Source organism: Idiotropiscis lumnitzeri, chromosome 7 (assembly GCF_059441095.1).
Source record: "Idiotropiscis lumnitzeri isolate Australia: NSW breed Sydney's pygmy pipehorse chromosome 7, RoL_Ilum_1.0, whole genome shotgun sequence".
Lineage (NCBI taxonomy): Eukaryota > Metazoa > Chordata > Actinopteri > Syngnathiformes > Syngnathidae > Idiotropiscis > Idiotropiscis lumnitzeri.
In genome coordinates, this window is record NC_142397.1 from 10,371,248 (window position 1) to 10,396,140 (window position 24,893).

At 38.4% G+C, this 24,893-nt stretch overlaps 1 protein-coding gene across 1 annotated transcript; it reads right to left on the reverse strand.

Moving 5' to 3' along the window:
• Positions 1 to 20,663: 20,663 nt before the first annotated feature.
• smtla (somatolactin alpha) lies at positions 20,664 to 24,175 on the reverse strand. The gene is made up of 5 exons (XM_088300329.1): positions 24,114 to 24,175; positions 23,752 to 23,945; positions 22,528 to 22,641; positions 21,705 to 21,884; positions 20,664 to 20,975 (listed from the first exon to the last, which is right to left on the reverse strand). The coding sequence occupies exons 1-5, from the start codon at positions 24,118 to 24,120 to the stop codon at positions 20,781 to 20,783; spliced, it is 690 nt and encodes a 229-aa protein (XP_088156455.1). The 5' UTR covers positions 24,121 to 24,175; the 3' UTR covers positions 20,664 to 20,780.
• Between the last annotated feature and the right edge of the window lie 718 nt (positions 24,176 to 24,893).

Below are 24,893 nucleotides of genomic sequence, written 5' to 3' on the forward strand. Positions count from 1 at the left end.
CATGGACTTCATCATAGGGACGGATATTCAGCTCAGAAGCAATTTTTGTGCAGGACAATACCACTCAAAAGTATTTGAAGCCCATAGTGTCTCTTTGGAACTCAGTTTAAACCCTCAATAGCTCACATATATGCTCTAACCAAGAACACTAACCCATGAAAATTAGGTATTTGTATATTCTGGACTTTCTTTTCTTGTAATAAATACACTTTAATTAACCCCATGTTGGCTTTGCTGACAGGTTTCTTTTTTGTTGCTGTTGTTTAATCAAATTTAGACCACTATTTTTTTTGTTTTCTTAAAAATTAGGATCGAGATCAATTTTGCTTTGAGCATCTGAGATAAAACGGATAATGTGATCATGCGTAGTTAAAAAAAAAAAAAATAGGATTTCAATGTCTGGATAATTTAGATGTAGATTACACCTTTTGAACAAGTGGGCCCTGAAGACTCATTCTTAGAGTGCATGGCAGAGAAGGCTGGGAAAATGTAACAAACTCCAGGGGGATTACTTCCAAGGCGGAACTGACACCAAGTTTGGTCTTGAAGCATATCTTATTTAGCATCAGTCTTGGAACTTTTCTGACACATCTGGTACAGTAAGTTTGGAGAGAACTGAATACAGCTGCTAGATGCTTTCAACTGAATGAGCTGGAGGAACTTAACAGTGTATTTTTGGTGCTGACTTGTGAGCATAAAAAATTGAAATTCAAGCACAACAACAAACAATGCAATGTGTGCCCTGTTGTTGCTTGAGCAAGACAATCCAACAACAAAAAAAATTACTACATTGTTGCTTGGTGAAAAAAATGATGGCATCCCGCTTGCCCCAGATTGTTGCGTGGGTGCGGTTATGTATTCAAGTCACTCTGGGCACTTGGCTGGTGTGTGGAGATTTCAGCAGGGAGGAGGTCATCCGGAGTTGAAAAGAAGATGGCTCTCTTGTTCTGTTGGGCTTTCCTCTCTCTGATCACCGCATGCACGGCGGGGATGAATCACCCACCAGTCAGCTGGGCTGAGTGCCAAAAATGCAAGCGCTGCTGGGTGATTTCCTGTCTGAGGGGTCTTCTTGTAGTGGTAACGTGATCTGCCACCCTACTCAGTCCAAAAATAACCAGTGTCCCTGCAGGAGATGATAAAGCTTTCGGGACACTTATGCAGACTTCCCAGCTTCCTTCCTCAAAGGATGCTGAGAGGATGAAGGTGAGCGTCGCTCAAACTTAGTCAGCATTTTAATGGGGGGGGCACAGCCAAGGCCGGTGGATTTGTGTGAGACAGGTGATACTCCTCAAAGGGCCCAGTCATGTTCCAGCAATAACAACAAGAAATACAACCACCGCTTGTTATTTGCAGACGTTGGCTCTGCGGCTTCAAAACCCCGAATGTTCTTACAGCGGAGTTTCACAAAGGAAAGGGGGTGAGAATCAGCACACTGGCCTAGGTTTGGGTACTTTGCTTTCACAGTTGCTCTGCTTTGTGACCTCAGCGTGCACTTGCAATGCAAACATGAATCTCGCCAACAAGATGGATGGGTGTTGCATCAAAGATGATGAGGATAAAAAGGGCCACTTACATCGCCCATTAGCCTCATTATTTCCTTGAGGGCCTTCTTTGCTTGTACAGATAGATCTGTGTTGGTTCAAAGAGCCCAGGCTGCTACGGCAGGGTGCATTTCCCCGGGTAACTGTGCAACCATTTTTAGGCCCCCAATTCTCACGATGTCTCATAAACGGCAGCAGAACAAATGAGCCAGAGATACAAAGCTCAAGATACAGTGGAAGAACCTTTGGTATTCCCCAAGTCACCCCCACCCCCCCCCAAAAAAAAGAAGAATGGCCATTGAGAGTTAACTTGTCCAAGGGGAAAATGGTTGAGAAATCCAATGATGAAAAAAATCTGCCCACAGTTTTTTTTTTTTTTTATGTTTAATGAATGTGGAGCTGATTTATTTTCCGTATGGCTCGGCTGATTTGTCTGGGCCCAGAACAGAGAGTGCTCTGTTCAGCGCCACACTCAGCAAACCAGGTGTGAGACAGACGGGCCGAAATAGTTAAAAGTAAACTGAACGGATCTGCTTCGAAATGTTACACTCTTTTTTTTTTTTCAAACAGGTTTGCTATGGGGAATATACGTGCACAGTCTGGTTTTTGTCTCAGCCCACTTAATAATCACACAAAGCCAACAATGTTTTGTCAATGAGCAACATGAAAAACTTTCAAGTTGTAGGCATATCTTTTAAACTGCACACTTCAACCATGCGTGATTTGGATGCTCATGATTGAAACTCAAACCAGAAAACAAATAATTTCATATGCATTTCTATAATTATTTCCCATATAAAGGAGTGAGCTTTTATTCCAATCCCGTGTGGGCTCTTATACTAGGCCTTGAGGGACACCAGAAAGTACTTCTTGTTCCTTTATAGTAATTTAAACATGTACTCTTCCCCCTTTGCTCCACTGTTCAAGCCAATAAGCAAATTTGTGCTGTGTGCTGATTGTGATGAGGAGTAATTAAAAGTGATGATAAACATGCGACAATAAATAAATGAACATTTGATGTCATTTAACACAAAAACGGGTATCCATTGTTCCAACTCTGCCAGAAGATACCAAATGGGTGAACCTAGACTATATGGCTAAAATGATGCTATGACACATGCTAACCTTAGCTCTTAACATTGCAGGATCATACTCCACAGTCTAGACTTTGTTGCAGTAGCCCTCATTGTCTCTGCTCGAATTAAAATGTGTCCTCATCCCACGGTCACCTGACACGTCAAGAAACAAACTCGTTCTGCTTCACTGCCATTTGTTAGCATCTCAAGTCTTCACATTTTAACACAATCATCCATATAATATGAAAGGAGTCAATGTAGTGAAATAAGGATCATAGAGTTCTTAAACATTCACACATTATTTCATGGAATAAGGATGCCTCATTAAGCATATCGTAAAGTGTCCTTTCAACCATATTGATAAAATGCATTCAATGTATAGATCAGCTGTACATGGACAATATGAAGATATCAACTGGTCTGTGGGCAATAAGTATGGTTTTCGTTTTATAGATAAATGCTGCCCTCTGTCTGTCGGTCAGTGCAACGAATCAGTGTCCAAACTAAAAAAAAAAAAGAAATCAGAAATAAAATGATAACAATGTGATGTGTTTAAAAAAAAAAAAAAAAGAATTACCATTCATCCCGTGGCAGTCATTTCCTCTGTCTGCCTTTGAGTCTGCTTCCAAGAATGCAATAGCACACGCAGCACTTCTCATGTCCCAATGTGTGTTCCATTTGGGCTTTTGTCTCTCAAGCACACATGTGGCCAAAATATGTGGCCATTGGCACTCCAACAGCAACAGAGCACGTTCCAGAGCGGGTCTTAATGTGCAGCTCACTGGAACGTGCCGCGCTGACACCAAAGGAAGCAAGGCGGCCACTTGTTCCGATGCATATGAGTCAACGTTGCATCAAGCTTTTAAGGCAAACACCATCTAAATCAAGCAAAGAGACCACTGAAAATGATTGTTTCTGTCTTTCACACGTGCCAGTGGATGGATTGAGATAAAAAAAACACACTACTGAAGATACCAACGATTAATTAAACGCATCTATTACAGATGCATTGGACTGACTCATTTCCGCCAGCAGACATTTTGACAGCAGAAATAAGACAGACTAGTATTGGAAATGACAATAATGAGAGCTCGATAACATTTAGGTTAAAGGAAGCCCCGCCCGCCAAAAAAAGTTCTCAAGTCTAAAGGGAGGTCATATTAAACACAAGTCTCCAGAAACTGTGTTTTATCTGTTTATCTGTGTAATTTTCCTTTATTTTTTTCATATTATGATAAACTCTCGCAAGGGTCTGCAACCTGAGGCCTTAGAGCAGGGGAGTCAAACACATTTTTGGGGAAGGGCCAAATCGTTGTTATGGTTTCCCTCAGAGGGCCGTGATGACTATGAACCCATATAAATGAATGGTCACCTTACAAAAAATGATGGAAAGCCAGTTTTTAAATTAGAACCAAGTCAGTAATTGTTCATTCAACAATTTTTCATTTTATTTTAAAAGGGAAGGCTTGGTAACAAATAAATAGCAATAGCTCATATCTCAATGTTTTTAAAAGTGGAGAAAATGTGCCAGAAACAGAAAGTTGATGCAGATGCTTTGCCCCTCGCGGGCCACATAAAATGAGGATGATGGCCAGATCTGGCCCCTGGGCCTAGAGTTGGACACCAGTGCTCTAGAGCATCACAAGCACCGATGTGCGACACATGGTTGTTAAAACATGTATAAATTCAAGAAAAGAAAAGTTTCTGATCAAAACAGAACATTTAATGCTACACTTTACATGAATTAAATACAGACACTCATATTGGATTTGGCAAGTTTCCCGTTGAAGTCAGCAGCCAGTCAGAACCAGACAAGAAATGACGCCAACTTTATCAGAAACTCCATTGAAATGTTTTTGTTTGTGGGCGGTGGAATTCAGATCCCAATGGTGCCCAATACGTGCATCTTGCACGTGGACCAACCGTGCATGTCATACTTTTAATGCGAGCCGATCAGGGATGTTCTTCTTTTTATACTCGCCTTGTCCCTTTTCAATGTAACTCACATGGGTGGTGCCCTGCTGCTTTTTATTGACAATCTGCCACTGGTTTTCCTTCAAATTAAGCACAGTGATCTTGTGATATAGTTGGAGGATGAATGACATTTTTTTTAATCCATTTTTGTTTGAGTCGATGATTTTAGCAGTCCAATTTCCTTTTGGCCAGGAACTTGACACTCGGCTACTACATCTGGCATAGTGTCAACAATATTTTAACTGTTCCAAAATCTTAAGTGAAAGTTAAAAATTGCACTAACAACAGGTGGCGTGATTAGTGATGGGAAAATGAAGCTTCAAATTCGCTTCATAAACCATTTGTTGTATTTTGGAGTCCTGTAGATGGCACTGTTGGTTTAAAGAGTTTAAAAAATGTCAAGTCAGTGTGCTTTCAGCCCAATGTTGAACCGAGAGTGCCATCTGCTGGTGTCCAAAAATACTACAACTGTTTCATAAAGCAGATTTGAAGCTTCATTTACCCATCACGAGTCATGACCTACATGATGCCTAAAGTTGCAATATTTCATTCTAAATTTACATTAGAAGCTGTTTGAAGGCAGTGTCATTGAAACCAATGACATGCTGACAGAAAAAGCTTTCAGGAAAAAAAGATCGAAATCATATCATGTCATCACCTCGACTCTTTCCGTTTGAGGGATACGGAAAAAAATAAGATCAGCAAGTTTGACTATGTCAGGTAGGCGTTATGAATCCTTGGTGCCTCTTCTCCATGAGGGTTTCCATTTCATCTGTAAAATATTCAAGATTGAACCATCTACAATAGCTAAAACATGTGGGGATTGTGCGTTTGAAAAGTACAATTTCAAGGAACTCTTTTCCATAAAATCGGGTGGGCGGTGGGGATTTCACGGATCTTCCAAGTTAAGTCTCAGGCTGGCTATATATTTCACAACAAAGAAACACAAATACCTAAATTGCTCTTTCGACTTGTGTTTTTTATAATATCAGCAATGCCTCTGCTGATTGTGGCCAAAGAATGCACACCATTTTTGCTCAGTTGCGCTCAGACATGATTATTCAACACAATGGCAAATAATCTTAACAATCAACTATGAAGCAAATTGCCGTTATGATACGGAAGCAAGCAGAAGCAGTGGTTGCTTCTTTGTTGATGCAGTGTGAGCTTAATTGAGACTAACTTAACTGTAGCTCCACGTAACACCGTATAATGCATACAATATTTTCATATACAGAGAGTGGGGAGGGGGGAAATATGCTTCCAAGCGAGAACAGGCTGCCTGCCAGATGCTGCTCTCTCTCTCAGCAGCTGGAAATGCGATATAATGATATTTCAGACCATTCTATAAATGCCGTGGCCAGCTGCTTCCAGTTAATGTCAAAAGATGATTAAAAAGTGCAACACATTAACTGTTATCAGCTTTTGAGCAATAATCATATTCCCCCCTAACTAAAGAAACAACATTGGAGGGATTATATGAGATTCTTAAATGGATCTGGCGTGAAATGTTTAATGGGCCGAGGGGGAACGGGGTGTTTGTTTTTGTGGCGTCTCTCTTGTTGCATTTGCTCGTGTGGAATTTTACAAGGGGTGGTACGTGGAGGTCAAGGATGTGGGGGTGACAGCATCTTTCACCGGTTTCCCCACCACCTTCAGTCCCGATGGAGCATCTCCTGTTACCTGCTTATTCCCCCTGGACCACTTTTCTAGCACATACTATTCCTCTCAGACTCAACTTTTTGACATGCAAAAATATTCAAGCATTGTTCTCAATCAGAGACCAAAAAACTATACGTATAGTATGAACATTTTTGTTGTGAAGATTGTGAGGGCCTCCGCTTGTAACATTCTATGCATAATACATTTGTCTACAGTTTGGCATCCTGACACACATCTCACCCAGTCTGGTTATTGCCGGTTCATCTTCCTCTTTACCACATCCGCCATGACGGGGGTCACCCGATCCCTCAGTGACACCTCTGCTTTAACATTCACCATTGATGTTGCTGCTGCTAATAATAACATGAATAAGCATAATGTACTTATTACATTCTACACAAAGAGGCAATACATGGAAGAAAGGCCAAGAATAAATTCAGCCCACTGACAAACACACACACCTCTTAAAAGCGCTCTTATGTCAAAGTAATCAAGCTCATGTCCTTTTTAAACACAAACAGGGGAGGACAAGTCAAAAATTATCGCTAATATGTTAGCCTAACCACTTATGTTGAACATAATTTGATTTTGTCAAATGTTGCGATTGAAAAAAAAATCGCTTGGCCATGTCAGCCTGGTATGGGGCTAAATTTCTCAATGGCACTTTCACAGCTGAACTCAACACTTCACAATTTGATTTACCACACATTTTTAAATTATTTATTTATTTATTTATATACGATTATCATTGAATAGACATTGATTAGAATGTTTCGGACACGTCGCCGCCTGAGCTCTGAGAACAAGGCTTTAAAAACCATGAAATGCTAGCAAGTGTAGTTCCAACATTTTCCATCTGCCATCTCCCAAGCTTTTTAAAGCCATGGGTAATGAAATTAAAAAAAAACAAAAAACGAACCGACTTTATTGTAAAAGACGGCACAGGGGCTTTCCATCTTCAAAAAAACAGACGAAGAGTCGTAATCTGTGAAACGATGAGAAATTAACCATATTTGGGGTTTCCTTCTAACAGTGATAATTTGCATCAAGTGTGTTGGCAGATATTATCAGTCACTTGAGCACACTCGAAAATGAATATACAGGACTTACCCTGCCTGCACTTACCGCTACTACCACAGTGGGGTGCTGTTTTAGGGAAATGACACATAACATTATTTTGTTTCTGGGCAATTTAATTACAAAGCTTTAAACTGCAGTGACCATAATCTATTATGCATCAGGCGCGGCCGTTTGGTCACATGACTTTTTTTTAGTTTAAAAGGCATGCATTAGTATACTGTGTTTCCCCCCAAAAAATAAGAAGTATTCAAAATAAAAAATGTATAGGCCATGAATTACCCAATTCCAACCTGGCTCCAGAGGCACAGACTTTCCCCGGGATCGACACGTCTGGAGAGGGAATCAAGAAACTAAATTTGATTCAGGCTGGAGAGCGACTGTGACCAATTCATGTAAATATAAATGTTGCCAACATCTTTCACATTTAATGCCATGCACACGTTATGGGTTGAATGAGGGGGATACATCTGGAGCGTGTATAACCATAAAGAAGCCTTTGCTTTGCAGTGATGTGGCAGTTCTTCAGAAGAAGCAAACAAACTAAAAATAGAATAAATATATTATGAATTAATCAGAATTGTGACAAGATTGACAAAACCTGACAGTACGTGTCAAAATTGATGGGCGGTGGAGGACATGCGTCCAAATGAAAAAAACATGAGATAATAGACAAAGGGGGCGAAGGCAGGCGACACAAAAGGATGAAGAATAGAACAATTTAGACTGAGGAAAAAAAATGTCCTATGACAAATAAAAAGAAATCAGATGACAAAGCCAGCTGCAGAGGAACTAATTGGACAACGGATGTGTTTGTCAGTAATTCACCTGGCAACAAAAAAGAAAATAAATTATTTGGAAAAAAAGAGAAAGAACATACAAGAAGATGTGATGCATTTGTTTGTGTGTTTAAACAGTAGCAGGCCACTTCCTCGTTCATGGCCTACGATATAAACTTACAGAATGGAACCATTTTGGATTCTGGTGGGGTGGAAAAAAAGTCAATATATAATAAGAGGCTTTTAAGACTTCCAGCTTTCACCAAACAAAGTTAAACTTTTCCATTGACCTTCACCTTCATTTTATTAAGTTGAGGGTTTGCTGCTAAAAAAAATGTATATTGGTCAAGCTCCAAAATGTCACAGAGCAGTCATGGGACATGCTAAAGTCATGTATGTCTAATGAAAAATAAAATAAAATAATTGTTCCAATAAGACCTCCGTTTGATTATTCTGCTTCATTTTCAGGAAGGCTGAATGATTCTGATGAAGACACCGGAGGCACTGATTCTGACCCTTTTCATTGATGATCAAATGGAACAATGCTGAAAAAAAAAACAAAATGAATCCGTTGAATGTAGTGGCCATGATATGATTTTTAGGCTGTATCGCTTGGCCCTCAGTCACCTTTTGAAGCAATTTAGTTAATAATAAAATTAATAACGATAGCACACGAGCTTCCATTCAGGTTAAATCTACTTGAAAAATTGAATCCAAGTTAAAATGTTTTTTTTCTATTTAAATAACAATAATTTGTTCCTGTGTTTAGCAATGTTCGTATGTGTAAGTTACTTAGTAACCGCCGAACAAACAGTAATCATATAAATATCTTGATTTCACACTATGGGGCTCTTTGTCGGTAATTGACCAAAACAAACCAAACCAAAGGAGACCCAAATCAGGCTGGGAACTGATTGGCTGAAACAGCAGTGGCAAAGCTGACGAGAGAAGTGTCAACCAGCCTGCCAAGGCAAAGCAAGACAAATGGGAAAGTGTCCAAAAAGTCCACTAGAGAAGACGAAAAAAAAGTTAAAAAGCCATAATGTGAATATGATATTTATATTTATGGTTTTCTAGAAATGTATAGGCCGATTTTCATACAGTTTGATTGATGTGATTAACGGTTGAATGTACCGCTACCTCTTCCTTACTCTCACCAGCTGTTTCCTGACCCAAACTGTTCGAAAACGGTGACAGACACGCAATCCAATGCCTTTAAGCAACTCTTTAATACACACAACATAGCAATAACACCTCCTTGTAGACAGCTACCGGTTACCTTGCAGCACTTCCTGTCTTCGTTGAGGCATTTCCTCTTGGGTCATGTAGGGTAGGTGTGGGTGGGTTTGAGCTTTTACAGCTTGAATGTCACATGGAACAAAGAATGAATAAGGCCATGGTTTCCTTCCTGTATTCACCGACAACCTGCATCTTTAGTCTTGATGAAGACTTTTATCTCCGAACCGTGGTGCTAGTAATTTCATTGCAAGCTCTGGTGGCTGGTTGCACTGCATCCATAAACCTATTGCTTCATTGCCCATAACGAAAAAAATCTCACAACAAACCATCAACCAAAAATGCCACAATTGAATTTAATTTGCAGTGACGATGATGGTGAAATGTACTAACTCAGTGTCAAATCTGGGCCTGTTAAATTGAACACAAAGTCATGATTGAGGGCTCTATTTTCACGACCAACGCAAAACTAGCACAAAGCGCGGTCTAATTGTGCCCATGGGTGTAGTTTTCGTCATTTTTTTTTTTTTTTTTTTACAGTTACAAACCAGTGTTTGTGCCATTGTGGTAATGAACACCGTCGACTAGTTTCCTGTCCAATGGAGCAGCTCGTCCCATTCCCTATAAAGCCAGCGCGCTTGTGGCGCCCAGTCTTTGAAATTTTAGAAACATCAATAAACTCACGGGAAGAGGAACTGCAAGTGGACATCGATGATGACTGATGCACGCTGTTGCCATAGACCAATTAAATATGATGACATCCATATTCATGGAGCTCAGAATCCGTTTGCTTGCATCTTAATTCAAGTCACCAAAATCGTACCACACTACCTGCGTCATAATTTAGACCTCCCTCCAGCTGGTTTAGAGTTTAGACTTCTTTCAGCAACAAATTGTCATCTACTGTGACTATTCTGCCTGTCTCTATATGTCACTGGCATACAACAAAAAATACAAAATTTGGAGTAATTATTCATTTCCCGACCAATTAAATGAAATTGGATCAATTTCTGCAGCAAAACTGACAATCTCTCATGGTGGTTGGGAATCAATAATAACACAACATGGAATGGGTCCCAGATCGGTGTTTCCCAGGCACGGGTTCACTGCCTGCAAACCCGTGCATGGAATTATTTAATCATTTATCCCCAAGATGATGAGTAAATACTCTCAATCATTTCATAAGCCCGTCAATAATTCATGCTCTACAACTTGTTTCCCCAGGGAGAAAGTAACCTGTGGCACAGCCGTGCAAAAATCACAACTGTCTGTGTGTCAGCTCAAGTATCTCAAATAAAGGGAAAACTGCTAGAGTGGTTCTGAATATTATTATTGTTAAGGGTGCATCATCATTTTTGTGTCATTTTTGCGAATTTGTGAATTTGGTAGACTATGCTATACATCTTGATACGTTTTCCGAAATATTCTATTTCGCACACCTGGCAGATCCGGCAATTTGCTGACCAACAGCAGACTAGCTTTTGGACTAGCTAAAACCAGGTCTAAGTTTTGGCGCAGGTGGTGTAATGTGATTTTAGACTTGAGTGGAGGATGAACAGAACTACTACTTATTAAATTTACATAAATAAACAAACACGGATGTGATACAATGTGGACAGTAGCATACAGAATTTTACATCATTGCACATGAAGCAAATTAATTTTCTTATTAGTGATGAACTCTGTATCATATTGTAGACAGGGTTGGTTCCTTATTATTATATTATTTTTAAAATGAGCTCTTGTAGTATGACTTGTTGTATTTATTTCTAATGATGATCTTTATGTATTATAAATGTTTTTGAGACGTCGTATTTATTACATATTAGCCACTAATCCAGGTCCAACAACAGACACGTTTGGTTAAATGAAGACTCTAAATGTGTATGTATAATGTCTGGAGACCTGCCCAGGGTATACCCCACCCCTCACCCAAAGTCAGTGGATAATGCACAGAATGACTCACCCGCTACCCCAGTAGGGACACGCAAGGCTGAATGTCAGTGTCAGACTTTATATGCTAAAAATGAGTTACAGGGGAAAAAAAAAAATCTCAAGTGATTTTAAAAATAGCGTGGACAAGCGTTCTGGGAAAAACATCAAACATTCCATTTTGCCTGTCGTGCTGCATCACATTCCCCTTCATCTCTGTGACAATAAATCATAACAATTCCAAATTGAAGCTGTTTATCGCAAGCGACAACAACTGTTTCAAGAGCATCCCAAAACACAGGCTTCTTCAGAGTGGAATCATTTGTGGAGGAGCGTTGGAAAACACTTGAAAAGCGGTCCCAAATGGGCCCTCTCAAAAATGCTTTGCCCCTTAAGTGTGCTCGGCGAAATCGCCCTCTCGTTGCGAAATGAGGCAGATTGTTTGTGACAATTAGGCCGATGCCAGATACTGCCCGCTATGCTCCACGCAATCGCTGCCCCTCATCAGCCAACTGTGTTTATCAGCAATTACAAATGGAAAAGAAATCTGTGGCGATTACACCCAGGGAGTGGCAGCTTGCCCTGCCCTAAACAAGAACGCAGTGTTTGCTTTGTGTTTGCACGAGGTCCCACTGAGGGAGAAGCATGACAGATTGTGAAAGGAAGGATGAAAGGTAGGAAGGAGGGAAGGATGGAAGTCTTACCAGAAAAAAGACAAAACATATAATTAGGTATTGAAATATCGTCTGATTCTTGATCTACTATGTGACATAAAGAAGAAATGAGCACAAATTGAAACACTCCTGAAGATAGGAAGGAAGGAACAAGGCAGGTAAGAAGGAAGAATGAAGTAACGAGTCAAGCAGAAAAACAAATAAATCAGATCATTAAAGTTCAATGAAACTAAAAAAAAACAAGAGAAGAAGAAGAGGGAGGGAGTAATAATGAGAGAGAGAGAGAAAGAGGGAGAGCGTGATCACTAATATAAAAAAATACATAAGATAGAAATTAATATAAGTATTAAAATAAATAATAATAAAATAAGTAATAATCACTACGGCTCACAAGAAATAATATATAAAACATAAAGATAATAATTAGAAACAAATACATCAGGACCGCTACACGAGCTCAATAAAAAAAGCAACTGATGAGGAACCAGAAATGAAAAAGGTGAAAACGACAAGTGGAAAAAAAAATTATATGGATTCTTAGGAACCAAGGCAGACCGGGGCCTCGTGAAATAGATTTTTATTGTCATCTGTGGTGAAGTCCAAAGTGATTTTTTTATTTTCACTGTTTACGACATGATACAGAGTTCAACACTAATTAAAAAAAATAACTTTTTTCATGAGAAAATGTATCAAACTGTCGGCAACGTATCGAGATGTATATCGCGTCCTTATCATTGATGTAGAATTCTGGAGCTCAAAATTGTGTTAGCCAAATACACGACCAGGTCAAAGCAACCAACCATTATTTCATCAACGGAAGATGTCACCTTACGTCAAGCCAAAGACGCATAAAGACAAATTTATAGGCCCTTGCAAGTGTTTGTTACAGATGTGAGATGATCATATTCTATTCGATAGCCTGAACACCATCACACCATCTGTTTCGCATCCGTTCGACTTAACTTGAACCTTCCCCTGGATTGCAAAATGGTCATTTTTATTTCCCCGTAAAGCTCTGAGTTATAAGACATATTAACTATTTGTTGCCTTTTATTACTGCTGTTATTACCGTGTTATCCTCACAAATGTTACGCTACATTAGCTATAATTCTATACTCCCTTTCCTCTCCCTTAAGGCTTCCTTGAAGTGATCGCCAATTTCTTGTTTATAGGTGTTCCTATCATAAATCAAGTTCTCATCTGGCCATTGCCTCTGTGTTTGTCCAGTGAAACACAGCATACGAACAATAATCTTGCCCATGATGCAGAGAGAGGGATAGAATAAAAGTAACATCTGTTGAAGTGATTGCACAAGGCAAGCTGCATACCGCAATGTGCATCCATGCATCTGCACATGACATCAAGCAGAACCGCGCAGAAGAAGAGAGAGTAACTTCCCGCCTAACTTTTCCAATCATAAATACAACATTTTCCATTTCATTTCAATTGCAGCACACTGCAGTGTTTTTCAGAGGGCATGATTGACTACATTAGAGGCTTATAGCTGCCATCTAGTGGTTACATCTTGTTGTTGCTGTGTCTCTTGTCAACACAACTAAGACAACTGGTGTGTCTGCCTTTCCAAAGATGCATTGTATTGATTGACACGATCACAATTTTCGCACGCACAATACACACTAGTAGTATGACATGTGTCAATCAGTTGAGCAGTACTACCTTACCTTCTTATTGAGATATAATACCATTATATATATATATATATATATATATATATAATATCAGAATATAATATATATATATAATTATATATATATATATATATATATATATAATATCAGAATATATATATATATAATATATATATATATATTATATATATATATATAATATCAGAATATATATATATGTATATATATAATATCAGAATATATATATATATATATATATATATAATATCAGAATATAATATATATATATATATAATTATATATATATAATTATATATATATATATAATATCAGAATATATATATATATAATATATAATATATATATATTTTATATATATATATATATATATAATATCAGAATATATATATATGTATATATATAATATCAGAATATATATATATGTATATATATATCAGAATATATATATATATATATATATATATATATATATATGTATATATATAATATCAGAATATATATATATTATATATATAATATCAGAATATATATATATATATATATATTATATATATAATATTAGAATATATATATATATATATAATATCAGAATATATATATATATAATATCAGAATATATATATATATATATATATATATATATATCAAGTCAAAGCTCATGTGCCTGTATAAAAGAATGACAAGAATAAAAGTAAACCCGAGAAAAAATATGTTGTCTTTAGTTGTTTCCAAATGTCCTGGAATCACTGGCTTCTATTCATGTGCCTTTTCTTTTCTTCTCCTGCCAGAGTAAATTCAAAAGAATGTTATTCTTGTTTTTTCAGTTTCACTTTTATGGGACGGTAATACATTTCCCAAGGATGTGCTCCATGTGAGTGCAGCTCAGTGATCATACGGGATCTAAGCGATCTCCCGTGGTGGAGGAAAGAGGGTGGGACACTTGAGACGTTTTGAATGTTTTTTTTCTGTTTTTTTGATGGTGTGTGTATAGACATCTCCAGAGATCGGCACTTTACCCTATTTTGTTGGTCTGTCCTCTTCCCAAGAACTGGGCACCCTTCCGTCATCGTCCCTCCGTCCTTATTCATAAAATATTTGTCCTCCTTCCCCGTCTGCCCTCATCCATTTGAAGTGCTTCCAATCTTGTGTACCCCAAATCTCAGCAGGCATATTACAACCACTAATAGGATGTAACGCTAAAACACACTATAGTGATTTAAACTTTGGCTCTAATAACCACATGGCACAAAGTGTGACATGCAGCACACAATTCCAGCATCAATTCAAAGCTCACGTGCCTGTCAGCGTTAAACGGACAATCTCTGCCTCATTCATTTGATTTCTTTTTGTCCTTGAAGAAAACATCGAACGTGTCCTTCCCACAGCCTTTAACCGGGATGCCTCTTGTGCAATAAACAATTAATCAATGCGAAGCTTTGTGCTGCCTCCAAACGGTGAACTTTCAATCTTGTTCGCACCTCCAAATCAATTTAATGTCAAGTTATGCTTCAATGTCAAGCAAAAGCAAAACAAACAACACAAAGGCATCGGTGGCCAATCGGAAAAAGTCAAATAAATCAGCCTTATCACGTTCAACCAGATGCAACCTGTGGATCATCTGTCTGCCAAATGCAACCTTTTTCATACCTTTAATTAGACAGTCACCTTTTAAAAGTCACCAGTTGGCACACATGGTTTTGGTCTTGAACGGGCCAAAGCATGAACAAAGAAGCCAAGAGCTTGTCCGCCACAGAGGATTCGAGACATTTTCATACATTCCGAATATCAGAACACGGAAGCGAACAAAATAAGCATTTCCTAAAGCATTCGCATTCATTATATGACAAATGTTTGAACTTTGGCGATGGTCCTCAAGTGGATTCTCTCAGGCCAAACGCTGCAGGAGTTGGCTTCCTTAGTAAGTTTGATTCAAGATAAATCAGTCTGTCGGTGAGTATGTTTCAAACAGTCTTGTCATCACTGACTCCTGTCCTCCATGTTGCTTCTAAAGTGGCCACGTCGCAGCCTGTTGCACTGCTGCCCGAGTCCAGTGCTGTACACGCCACACGAGTGGAGTCGGTGTGGCAGAGAGTGACAATTTATCCACTTGTTGCACTGAAGTTTAAAAAAAAAACAACCGTCCCGCTGTCATTATTTAGCCAAAATAATCCCCATTTTTAATAAAAACACTCGCATTCCAATTGCGTTTTTTTTCTTTAACTGCAAAAGAATAGTTCAAGAAAAAAGGTGTATCCTGATAAGCCAGTGTAGGATGCTAGGGTGACACACTCCCACCCAGCTGAGTCAGACGGAAGGAGACAAAAATTAAAAAAGGAAATAAATGAAATACTACGATAAAAATATGTTCAACAATTGGTTAAAAAGTATTTGGTTTCTGAAGTGGAACATTGATGCCTTTATCTCTGGTGTCTCAAACAATGACAAACCTCCGGTTTCGGCATACCATTACCGAGAGACTCTCGTTAAAAGTTTGACGTGTGCAGGCTTGAGCTTGACACCTGTGCATTAAAGCCATTTATGACATTAATCATTTCCTGTCCTGACCCAAGTACCTCCTGTCTTCAATGGGAACTTGCCTCATCCAATTTGGCCAACACATTTATACCGTGGCCGACATATCGATATGGCAGAATGGGGCTCAATCATGCTTCTATTCAACATGCACTAACAGATCGAACCTGTGATTAGATTTCTAAAGCTTTGGATAATGTCACCGATCATATTACACCTTAGTGTGTAACATCTTGCATACCTTGTCCTGTTTAAACATTATTTTAACTGTACAGCCCATGAAAATAAACGTCAACTTGTTGGCCCAATTCAGCTGTTTTTAAATGAGTGTAATACGTTAACATTTGTAACCCTCCTCCAAAACCACTGTAGTTTTAGAACATGACAGAATCGTTTAACAACGACTGCAATTAACCGACAGGTTGCCAGTGGAAATTAAGCTACTGTGTGTCGAAGGCAAAGTAGAGCTGAACCCGATGGTTCACATGCAGTAAAAGAACAGATGGCAGCATCGAGAAAACGTAGGGATTTTGAATGTTGCAACTAAGACACGGAAAACTGGGGAGTTGGTTCGGTGAAGAAACATTGTGTGTCCAGGTGAACAGGTGGAAAGACATCAAGGCCAGAAGTTGAGGAGCAGTTTTCAAATTACTTTACCATTGTGTTCATGCAAGACAAATGAAAAAGTTCATCTTGAAGGAAAAGTTAGTTCCGAATGCCCCAGAGGCAAGAGTGTCAGATCGAGTGATGCGGTTGAAACTTTAAATGAGGGTGCTATGCTGAATCTAATTAGTGATTATGTCCAACAAGTAGGATGTCAACAAGACGAGAAAAGAAGACATTCTGGAAGGAAGTCAGAGCATCCATGAAAGCAGAAAGAGACATGATTGGATTTGACCAGAAATGCTGGTGAAGGAAACACGGGTGATGAAGAAGTGATGGGTACACTTGGAATTTAGAGCGACAGATGGCGTTAGACTTTGCCGAAAGGGAATGGCTGTGGGGAACAATTTGTTCCAGAACATGAAGGAACATAGTGACCTTTCCGCGCAAGATTTTATCTGACTGAGAAGTAATGGTATGGCCGAGTGTATTGCGAGGCAGCATAGGTGGTGGTGAAAATTACAAATACAAAGGAAGTGCAGAGAACCATCTGCTGGATGCTGAGAAAGGAAGAATGCTCGGCAGTTTTGCAAGAAAAGGTGAGACGCATACATGGTGGATTTTCATATTGGAAAGGGTAGAAAGAGAGGAAAAAGTAAAAGGAAAATATACCAATACTAGGTTAGCTACAAAAAAGGTGGAACACAATGAGTACATAAGAGCGGACACAAGATTACAAGATGTGTCCTATGGCGTAGATAGCCATAGAAAAGATGATGACCTATTCAAGGGTGAACTGTAAGGAAGTAAAGAAAGCGCAATACAGTTTGGCCAAACAGAGAGCGATTTTTGACCGGTCAATGATAAATAGGGAAAAGACTTGAGTGATGCCAGTAGGGTGCTGGAAAGATTGAAATAATACTTTGAGGAGTTGATGAATGATGAAAACAAGAGTGAAGCAAATTTAAAGAGGTTATTGTGGGAGACCAAGAAGAAGCAATGATTACTAGTGGGGGTCGTTTGAAAGGCACTAAAGAGGATGAAAAATGGAAAGCCAGTTGGGACTGATGGCATACCTGTGGAGGTTTAAAACTGACAGGATTCTCGAACAATGAGTGCAGAAGGACTGAAAGAAAGAAGCAGGGCAGTAAATGAAAGCACACTGACAAGACAATTAGGAACACCTGGACAAGACACATGCAGCTGAAGGAGCTGATTGGTTGATACAAAGGACCAGGTGGATGATCACAGGTGGAAAGAATAACCCTAACGAGTAAGATAGAATGGTTTAAATATTTCTTTGGAACAACCCAAGTTTAACTAGAGCAATCTGCACACTTAATTACATTTAATAATGTACCGCTTTTGTTAAAAAATAAAAAAAAAAGTACCACAGCATGTTTTAAGTCCCCTGTGACAAGTTTGACAACAAACGGGGAAAAACAGGTGGCTCTTACAAAAGGCAGACTCAAACAAACAGTAGACAAAATACTATTTATTACAGAAAAGTGAAATGTAGGATCAACTATGAATACGAGCAACTAAGACAACATTAAAAAAAAAAACAGAATCATGAAAAACAAAACGACAGCAAAAGTACATGACCGAGATGTCTAGGAAAATTGGCACTTGAGCACATAGCAGGGAGATCAATAATACGACACACAACAGAAGTCGGACTCCTGAAATAGCCCACTGATGATCATGCCAAACAGGTGCGCCGCTGAACGCCCTTCACTCCAGCTGGATCTGAAGGAAAAAAAAAGCAGACGGCACATAACCATGACACCTTTTCTGACATGCATACTCATCACCATTTAAGTTTGAGCCATTTTTTAAAAAGAAAACAAAAGCTATAAAAGGTACACGATTATACTATCCCAGCTGATGCTAATACCACTTTGTCAAATTCACCAACAAGCTTAAAGATTAAACCATCACGCCAGCTTAATTATATTTCCTGCCATCAAGCCGTGCAGTTACATTCTAATTATAACCAATACAAAGCACTTCACGTTCAGTAATATGCAACAGAGTAAGAGCATGATGTCAAATACGAGTGGTGCTTCTATAAAATGTTGCATGCTATCTATTATTCTGTATCAATAGACTTGAAATAAAGAGGGAAATTTGGAAGAAAATGTTGCTGATCTGGACCCAAAGTGAATTAAGCACACCTATCAAGATCCATTTTTTTCAAGGCCATCGGTCCATCTACATCGGATGTACAAGCTCACATCCAAAGTTTTCTTTCAGGGAAAGACAACAATGAAATGAAATCCCAAAACACACTGGTAATCCTTGGAGTCTTACTGAAAAGGAAATTATTATATTTGAAGTAATGAAAGTTCTTCCTGAAGTGAAGGAACTGCACAAGATTTTGAGCCCTGTTTTTTTGATCTTTGAAAAACATAAGCAGACACACATTGGCAGGAAGACAAATCCACGCTCCAGCACTTGCCTCCGCTTGTGGAGACTCACAGTTTATCAGAGACAGAAAAGTGAAAACGCCAAGAAGCTCCCTCTGGCCAGAGACGTGAAGAGCAGGAAATTGCATTGATTTAAGTCGAACCTCTCTTAAGCATTTTGCTTCTTTTTCCTCGCCTAAAGGGAACACATTTGTTCCACAGCCGCTGGTTCAGAAATGTCCGGCTAAGATATTCGCCGATTATTCCCGACAAGCAGATGAGATAAAGGCGGGATATCTGATTTTGACAAAAAAAAAATAAAAAAAGGCTGAATTCTTCATACTGCCAGAGTCCACATTTCGCAGGAGTCCATTTTTGTGCTTGTGGACAGGCAACATTGCCAAGGTCCCCTTTTTTCCTGCCAAGAGGGCTAGGAAATCCTGCTAACTTTTTTTTTTTTTCTAATGACAAAACACACACCCACTCTCAGAGTAGTGTACCGGCTTCAAGGCAAATTCCCGCAGCAATGGATCGTTTTGTAATAAAATTAAAACTAAAACCCCCCCAAAAAAAGCTTTTTCCCCAAAAGTCTTCCAGCGAGTAAAGAAGAAGAGGGCGATTGAAAACAGAGCCTGGTCAAACTCCTGAAGGAGCACCAGCCGCAGCTCGTGAGTGTGGAGGCTTCCAAAAAGTGTGCAACAAGCATTTCCTAAGAAGAACAGTGGAAATACAAGTCTGAATGTCTGTCTCTACTGCATGGTGCACACGCGGTTAATATGTTTCCTTCACTTTTGCTCTGGATTTGAATTGTGGGTGCTTCCTCCAGAATTTCAAAACCATGCATATTATACAGCCATTAAACCAGGTGTGGGCAAACTAAGGCCCGGGGGCCATATGCGGCCCATTAACTCATTCACTACCAGCCGAGTAAAAAAAAAAAAACATGGATCTTTGACGTATTTAGCCGTCAATGGTAGTAAATGGGTTAAACGTTTTAATCCGACCCGCCGAACTTGAAAAAAATTAAATGAATAAACCTTGTTTGTTTTATTTTCGAAATACTGTGGTTTTTCAAAGACATATATATATGCTTTTGTTCAATTCTTTTTTCATTTCTTTTCTCCGATGAAGTGAGGTTACCAAAACACTCCATCCATCTGCTGCTGGTCCGGCCTCTTTGTCAAATTTTAGAACCCATTGTGGCCAGCCAATGAAAAATTATACCCACCCCTGCGTTAGACAGAAAGAAAAAGAGAAATATAAAACAATAATCATTATATTGATTGGTTTCTTTGTTGTATTAATTTCGTTCAATTGTGTTTTTTGCCACTTGTGTCTTAGTGACTTGTGAAAGAGCAACACTTGGAATAGAAAATATTTCAAACAAGGGGTTGAGTGACTTATGAACATCTGGGCATGAAACCTTGTGACAACATATCACTACACAGATCAACACATTATCTGTTATCTGATTTTGTTACAAAGACAAACTACACAAATTATTTTGTCTTTAAAAGATTTATTTCAGGCAATTTCGGTTAGAGAAATAATTCCCCCCCCCCCACAACACTATCTACTAGGAATTCACATCACGTTTAAAAGTGTATGATGTGTGTTCACGCGCAGTTGTAATTTTCAGTTTGTCTACATTTGAGAAGCTTGAGGAATGTCGCCATCTTATGGGAATCTTTCTTGAAGCAGCTGAGTAAGATATAGTCCCTCATGACAGATTCCACCATGTCTGTTTGCATGTCATATTGGAACAGGCCTTGGTCGTTGTAACTCGTTGTCAGAAGGCCCTCATTCAGCATCTGGGCAGACACATTCGGTCACATCACAAGAGGATATTTGACACATAGTGATAATATAATGCGTTGAACAGTAGCGGTCAAAATAACTGATGGATTGTTAATTTTCCATGTGTAACGTAACTAGAATAATGTTTCCCAACCTTCAAAAGGCAAAAAAATATTTTGACAACAATTAATATTAGAAACACATATTGAAAAGTAGCTGCAAACATAATGGCCGATGACTTACATGTGTGCATGTATATGATTAGAGAGCAATGTTACGCAATTTCTAAAGTAAACAATTCTTCCTGCAAAGCAAAAAAAAATAAATAAATAATAATAATAATAATAATAATTTTTATTTGTAAAACTGCAGCCAATATATTTGTTTGTGAATTGTGACCACAGAATAAATTATAATGTTTTTAGAACTTAATTGAAAATTTTAGATGTATTTTGTAGGGTTTGACAACTTGGACAACATTTACTTTAAATTTGTGGGAATAAGTGCTATAGAGACATGAGGGATGGATGGAAATGTTTAAAATAAAGTGAACTTCTGTCACCATTGGATGTTTGGTTCTATTTGAGCTTTGTTATAACATGGTGATTTTTTTTGCACTTTTATAAAAGTTAAGCTTGTTGAATCACAAAACATTTGAGTGTATGGTTAAAAAAAAAGGTTTTATGATGGAAACAGTTTGATATGATTGTCGCCAGTTTCACAATGCAATTCACGTGTCCTACCTTTTTGATTAAAACAACCACGCCATGCTCCAGACTGATAAGTTTGTCAGACATCCACTTGGTCTTGTTGAGGAGCATTTCCGGAGCACCATCATAGCGGTCCAAAGTTGTCTGTAGGTAGACCAAGGGCTCGATCCACGATTGGACCAGCATGAGCACGGAGTGGAGCAACCATTTTTCCTGCAGGACATTTATGATTTACTAGATGTAGTACATGTTACTTGTTATTAAAGATAAGGTCATTTTTAGGTTAGATTTGATGAGTCATTCCGGAATTTAACTAAACCCCCCCATGTCATAAAAGTTGAAATAATCCATCCGCAAGAGAATCATGCACCTATTATGTAAATTATATTTGTCCTGTAGTTGTCATTAAAGTGATTTGTAAAATATAATTTAAATTACAACCTTGCTTCGACCCAAAATGGCTTGTTTCTCTTCCCCCCAACACTTGATGACCAACGTACATGACAAATATAACAGAGAAAATATTTTAAATCTTTTTTTTTTGGAAGGGTCAATTTTGCTGATTTCTTCCTTATAATTTTTAAGGAAGAATTCCATTTTTATCATCCACTAAAACATTTTTTAGCTATCTAGGGCAAGAGAAAATATTGGTTTAGATTACTAAACAAAATATATATGTTTATATTTTTCACATTTCTTTTCATAAAAGTTACTCATCCCTATAGAACTAACTCCATTATTCATGTTATGAAAAAGACCTGTCACTTGAAAGGCCCTTTTTCTACCTTCGGCACCTCGACGAATCAAATGATATGAATGGTTACTAGTTGTTGTTCTTTGAAAACCATGTTCTTACAGACATTTGCTGGACTTCACCAATGGAGCTTGGAATGGGGATAGCCTTTGTAAGACACGCATAGGCTGCCTGATTCTTCTGAAGCTGCAACGGGTATGGGACGAATATATCCTCCTGCACAGACAGGTTTGGGAGAAAAGAGAAGTCACCTTTACATTGGAAATGTTCTGTTCTTTTAAAAAGAAAAAGTGAGAAAAGCGAAACAAAAAGCCAACTTGGAGAAAATCTTCACGACTATACTGCGTGTAACCTCTCCTTTGTGACAAGCTCTGCTGTCACCTCTCCATACTTTCTGTACGCAGTGTACCTTTTTTTGAACGCTGCAAAGCATACTGCTGCTACAGTCTACCCTATTATCACATTTGTATTACACGACTGATTATCAATAAAACTGATGCTCAGAAGAGAGGTTGCTCTGGAATTTAGCAGCAGGCAGAGCTTCAGGTGTGAAAAGACTACAGCACATCACATGATCATGCATTAAAGGATTATTTTAGAGCAGTAAAAATAGGTTGCAAAATCCTCCCTGTACCGAAAAGGAGGAGGATTCATTTAACATTTTGTTTAAATATTTTTAACTTTGTTAACTCAGTTTGATTTACTTAAAAAAATAATATGCATTCGAAGAAAATGCCTGTAAAGATGTCTCTGATCGGATTCAAGAATCAAACAAAGCGATTAGAACAGTCTATGAATTAAATATACTTCATATTTGGTGATTTTACATTAATTCCAAGATACTTTCAAGTAAATATCTGTTACAAATTTCACCAAAAAATATAGTATTTGAAAAATTTGATTAATCCCAGTTAATCATGGACTTTTTTTGTGATTAATTAGTTTAAAAATGTAATCACTTGACAGCACTAATACAATTATACCGTTTTTAAACAAATCCATGTCGTTCAGTGAGTACCTTGATGAATTAATTCAAACCCTTACATGCCACATATTGAAATATACGATTCGAATGACCGATTGTTGGCCTATGATTGGCTGTCAACCAGTTCAGGGTGTAACCTGCCTCTTGTCAAATATCGGCTGGGACAGGCTTCCGCTCGCCTGCTATAAGCAGTTTTGAAAATGTATGGATATTGAATTTTAATTCGGTATTATTGCTATGCAGTATATATTTATAATATAATCACAATAAACGGGCTGATTATTGCTGATGTAGAAATTCTGTCAATATTAGATTTCTGTGTTCGGGTTGAGGTTACTTACAAACAAAGAACATGACTCCTCCGAGACGCGGTAGATGAGTTCGGCGTGCTGGATCACGCGGTCCAAAAGCTTTTCCTGTGAAATGGATAAACAGTAGGGGTGGATTACCTGATCCTGGTCCGTACACTCGAGCAGGAAACTGGAGCTAAGGAGGCAAGGCCATGACAACACAGCCCATAGTGCTCCCTGTATGGCTGAAAACAAACACAAACAATGCAGATGGGTGTAAATTGATGCTCGTTGGACCAGAAGTTCTAAAAATCTAGCGTCATATTTTGCCATGCTTGAATCTTCAAGGAGCACAAGCTCAAGCACCAAACAGTCGCATCTGTGTTAAGAGGGATTAAAGTGAGCGGGAATACCAGTCATCCTTTGGATTCTTCTGTCCCTGAAGTCTTCTAGGTGATGGCCTTAAGGAGGAGGTCAGCCGCTTTTATGTAGCCTGACCAGGCCATGAATACAACAAAAGGTCATCTTGGACAGGGGTGGGCAAACGTTTGAGCTAAGGTCAAACATTAGAGTTTTACTGTAAAATGGACAAAACAGCCTTGTCATTGGTAGATGAGTTAACTTTTTTTTCGAAGTTCAAATGTGTATTTCTTTTTTGTAAAAATATTATTTTAGGGGATTAAATCAACTGAATTAAATGATAAAAATGAGCCACCCACACTCATAGTCACACCTAGGGACAATTAAGTGTTCAACCAATCTACCAACCATGTTTTTGGAATGTGGGAGGAAGCTGGAGCACCTGGAGAAAACCCACGCAGGCACAGGGAGAACATGCAAACTCCGTACAGGAAGGCCAGAGCCGCAATCGAAACCTGCACCTCTCAACTGAGAGCCAGACGTGCTAACCAGTGGTCCACCGTGCCGTCTTATTTAATATAAAAAAAAATGATAAAAAAAGTTAGATGCATAATTCGATTTTAATCATAAAATTGTTGATTTTTCTTAGCTAAAATGTTTACGATAAATAAAAAAACAAACCTGAAGCCATATTGAGTATTTCATTTTTATAAAAACTCGTTCAATTTTTAATGACATTACAACGGATATTACAAGACTAGACTGATCATATCCATTTTTAATCAGTTACATATAGCCCCTTTGACTATGTGGAGCATATTAAAAGTGCATAA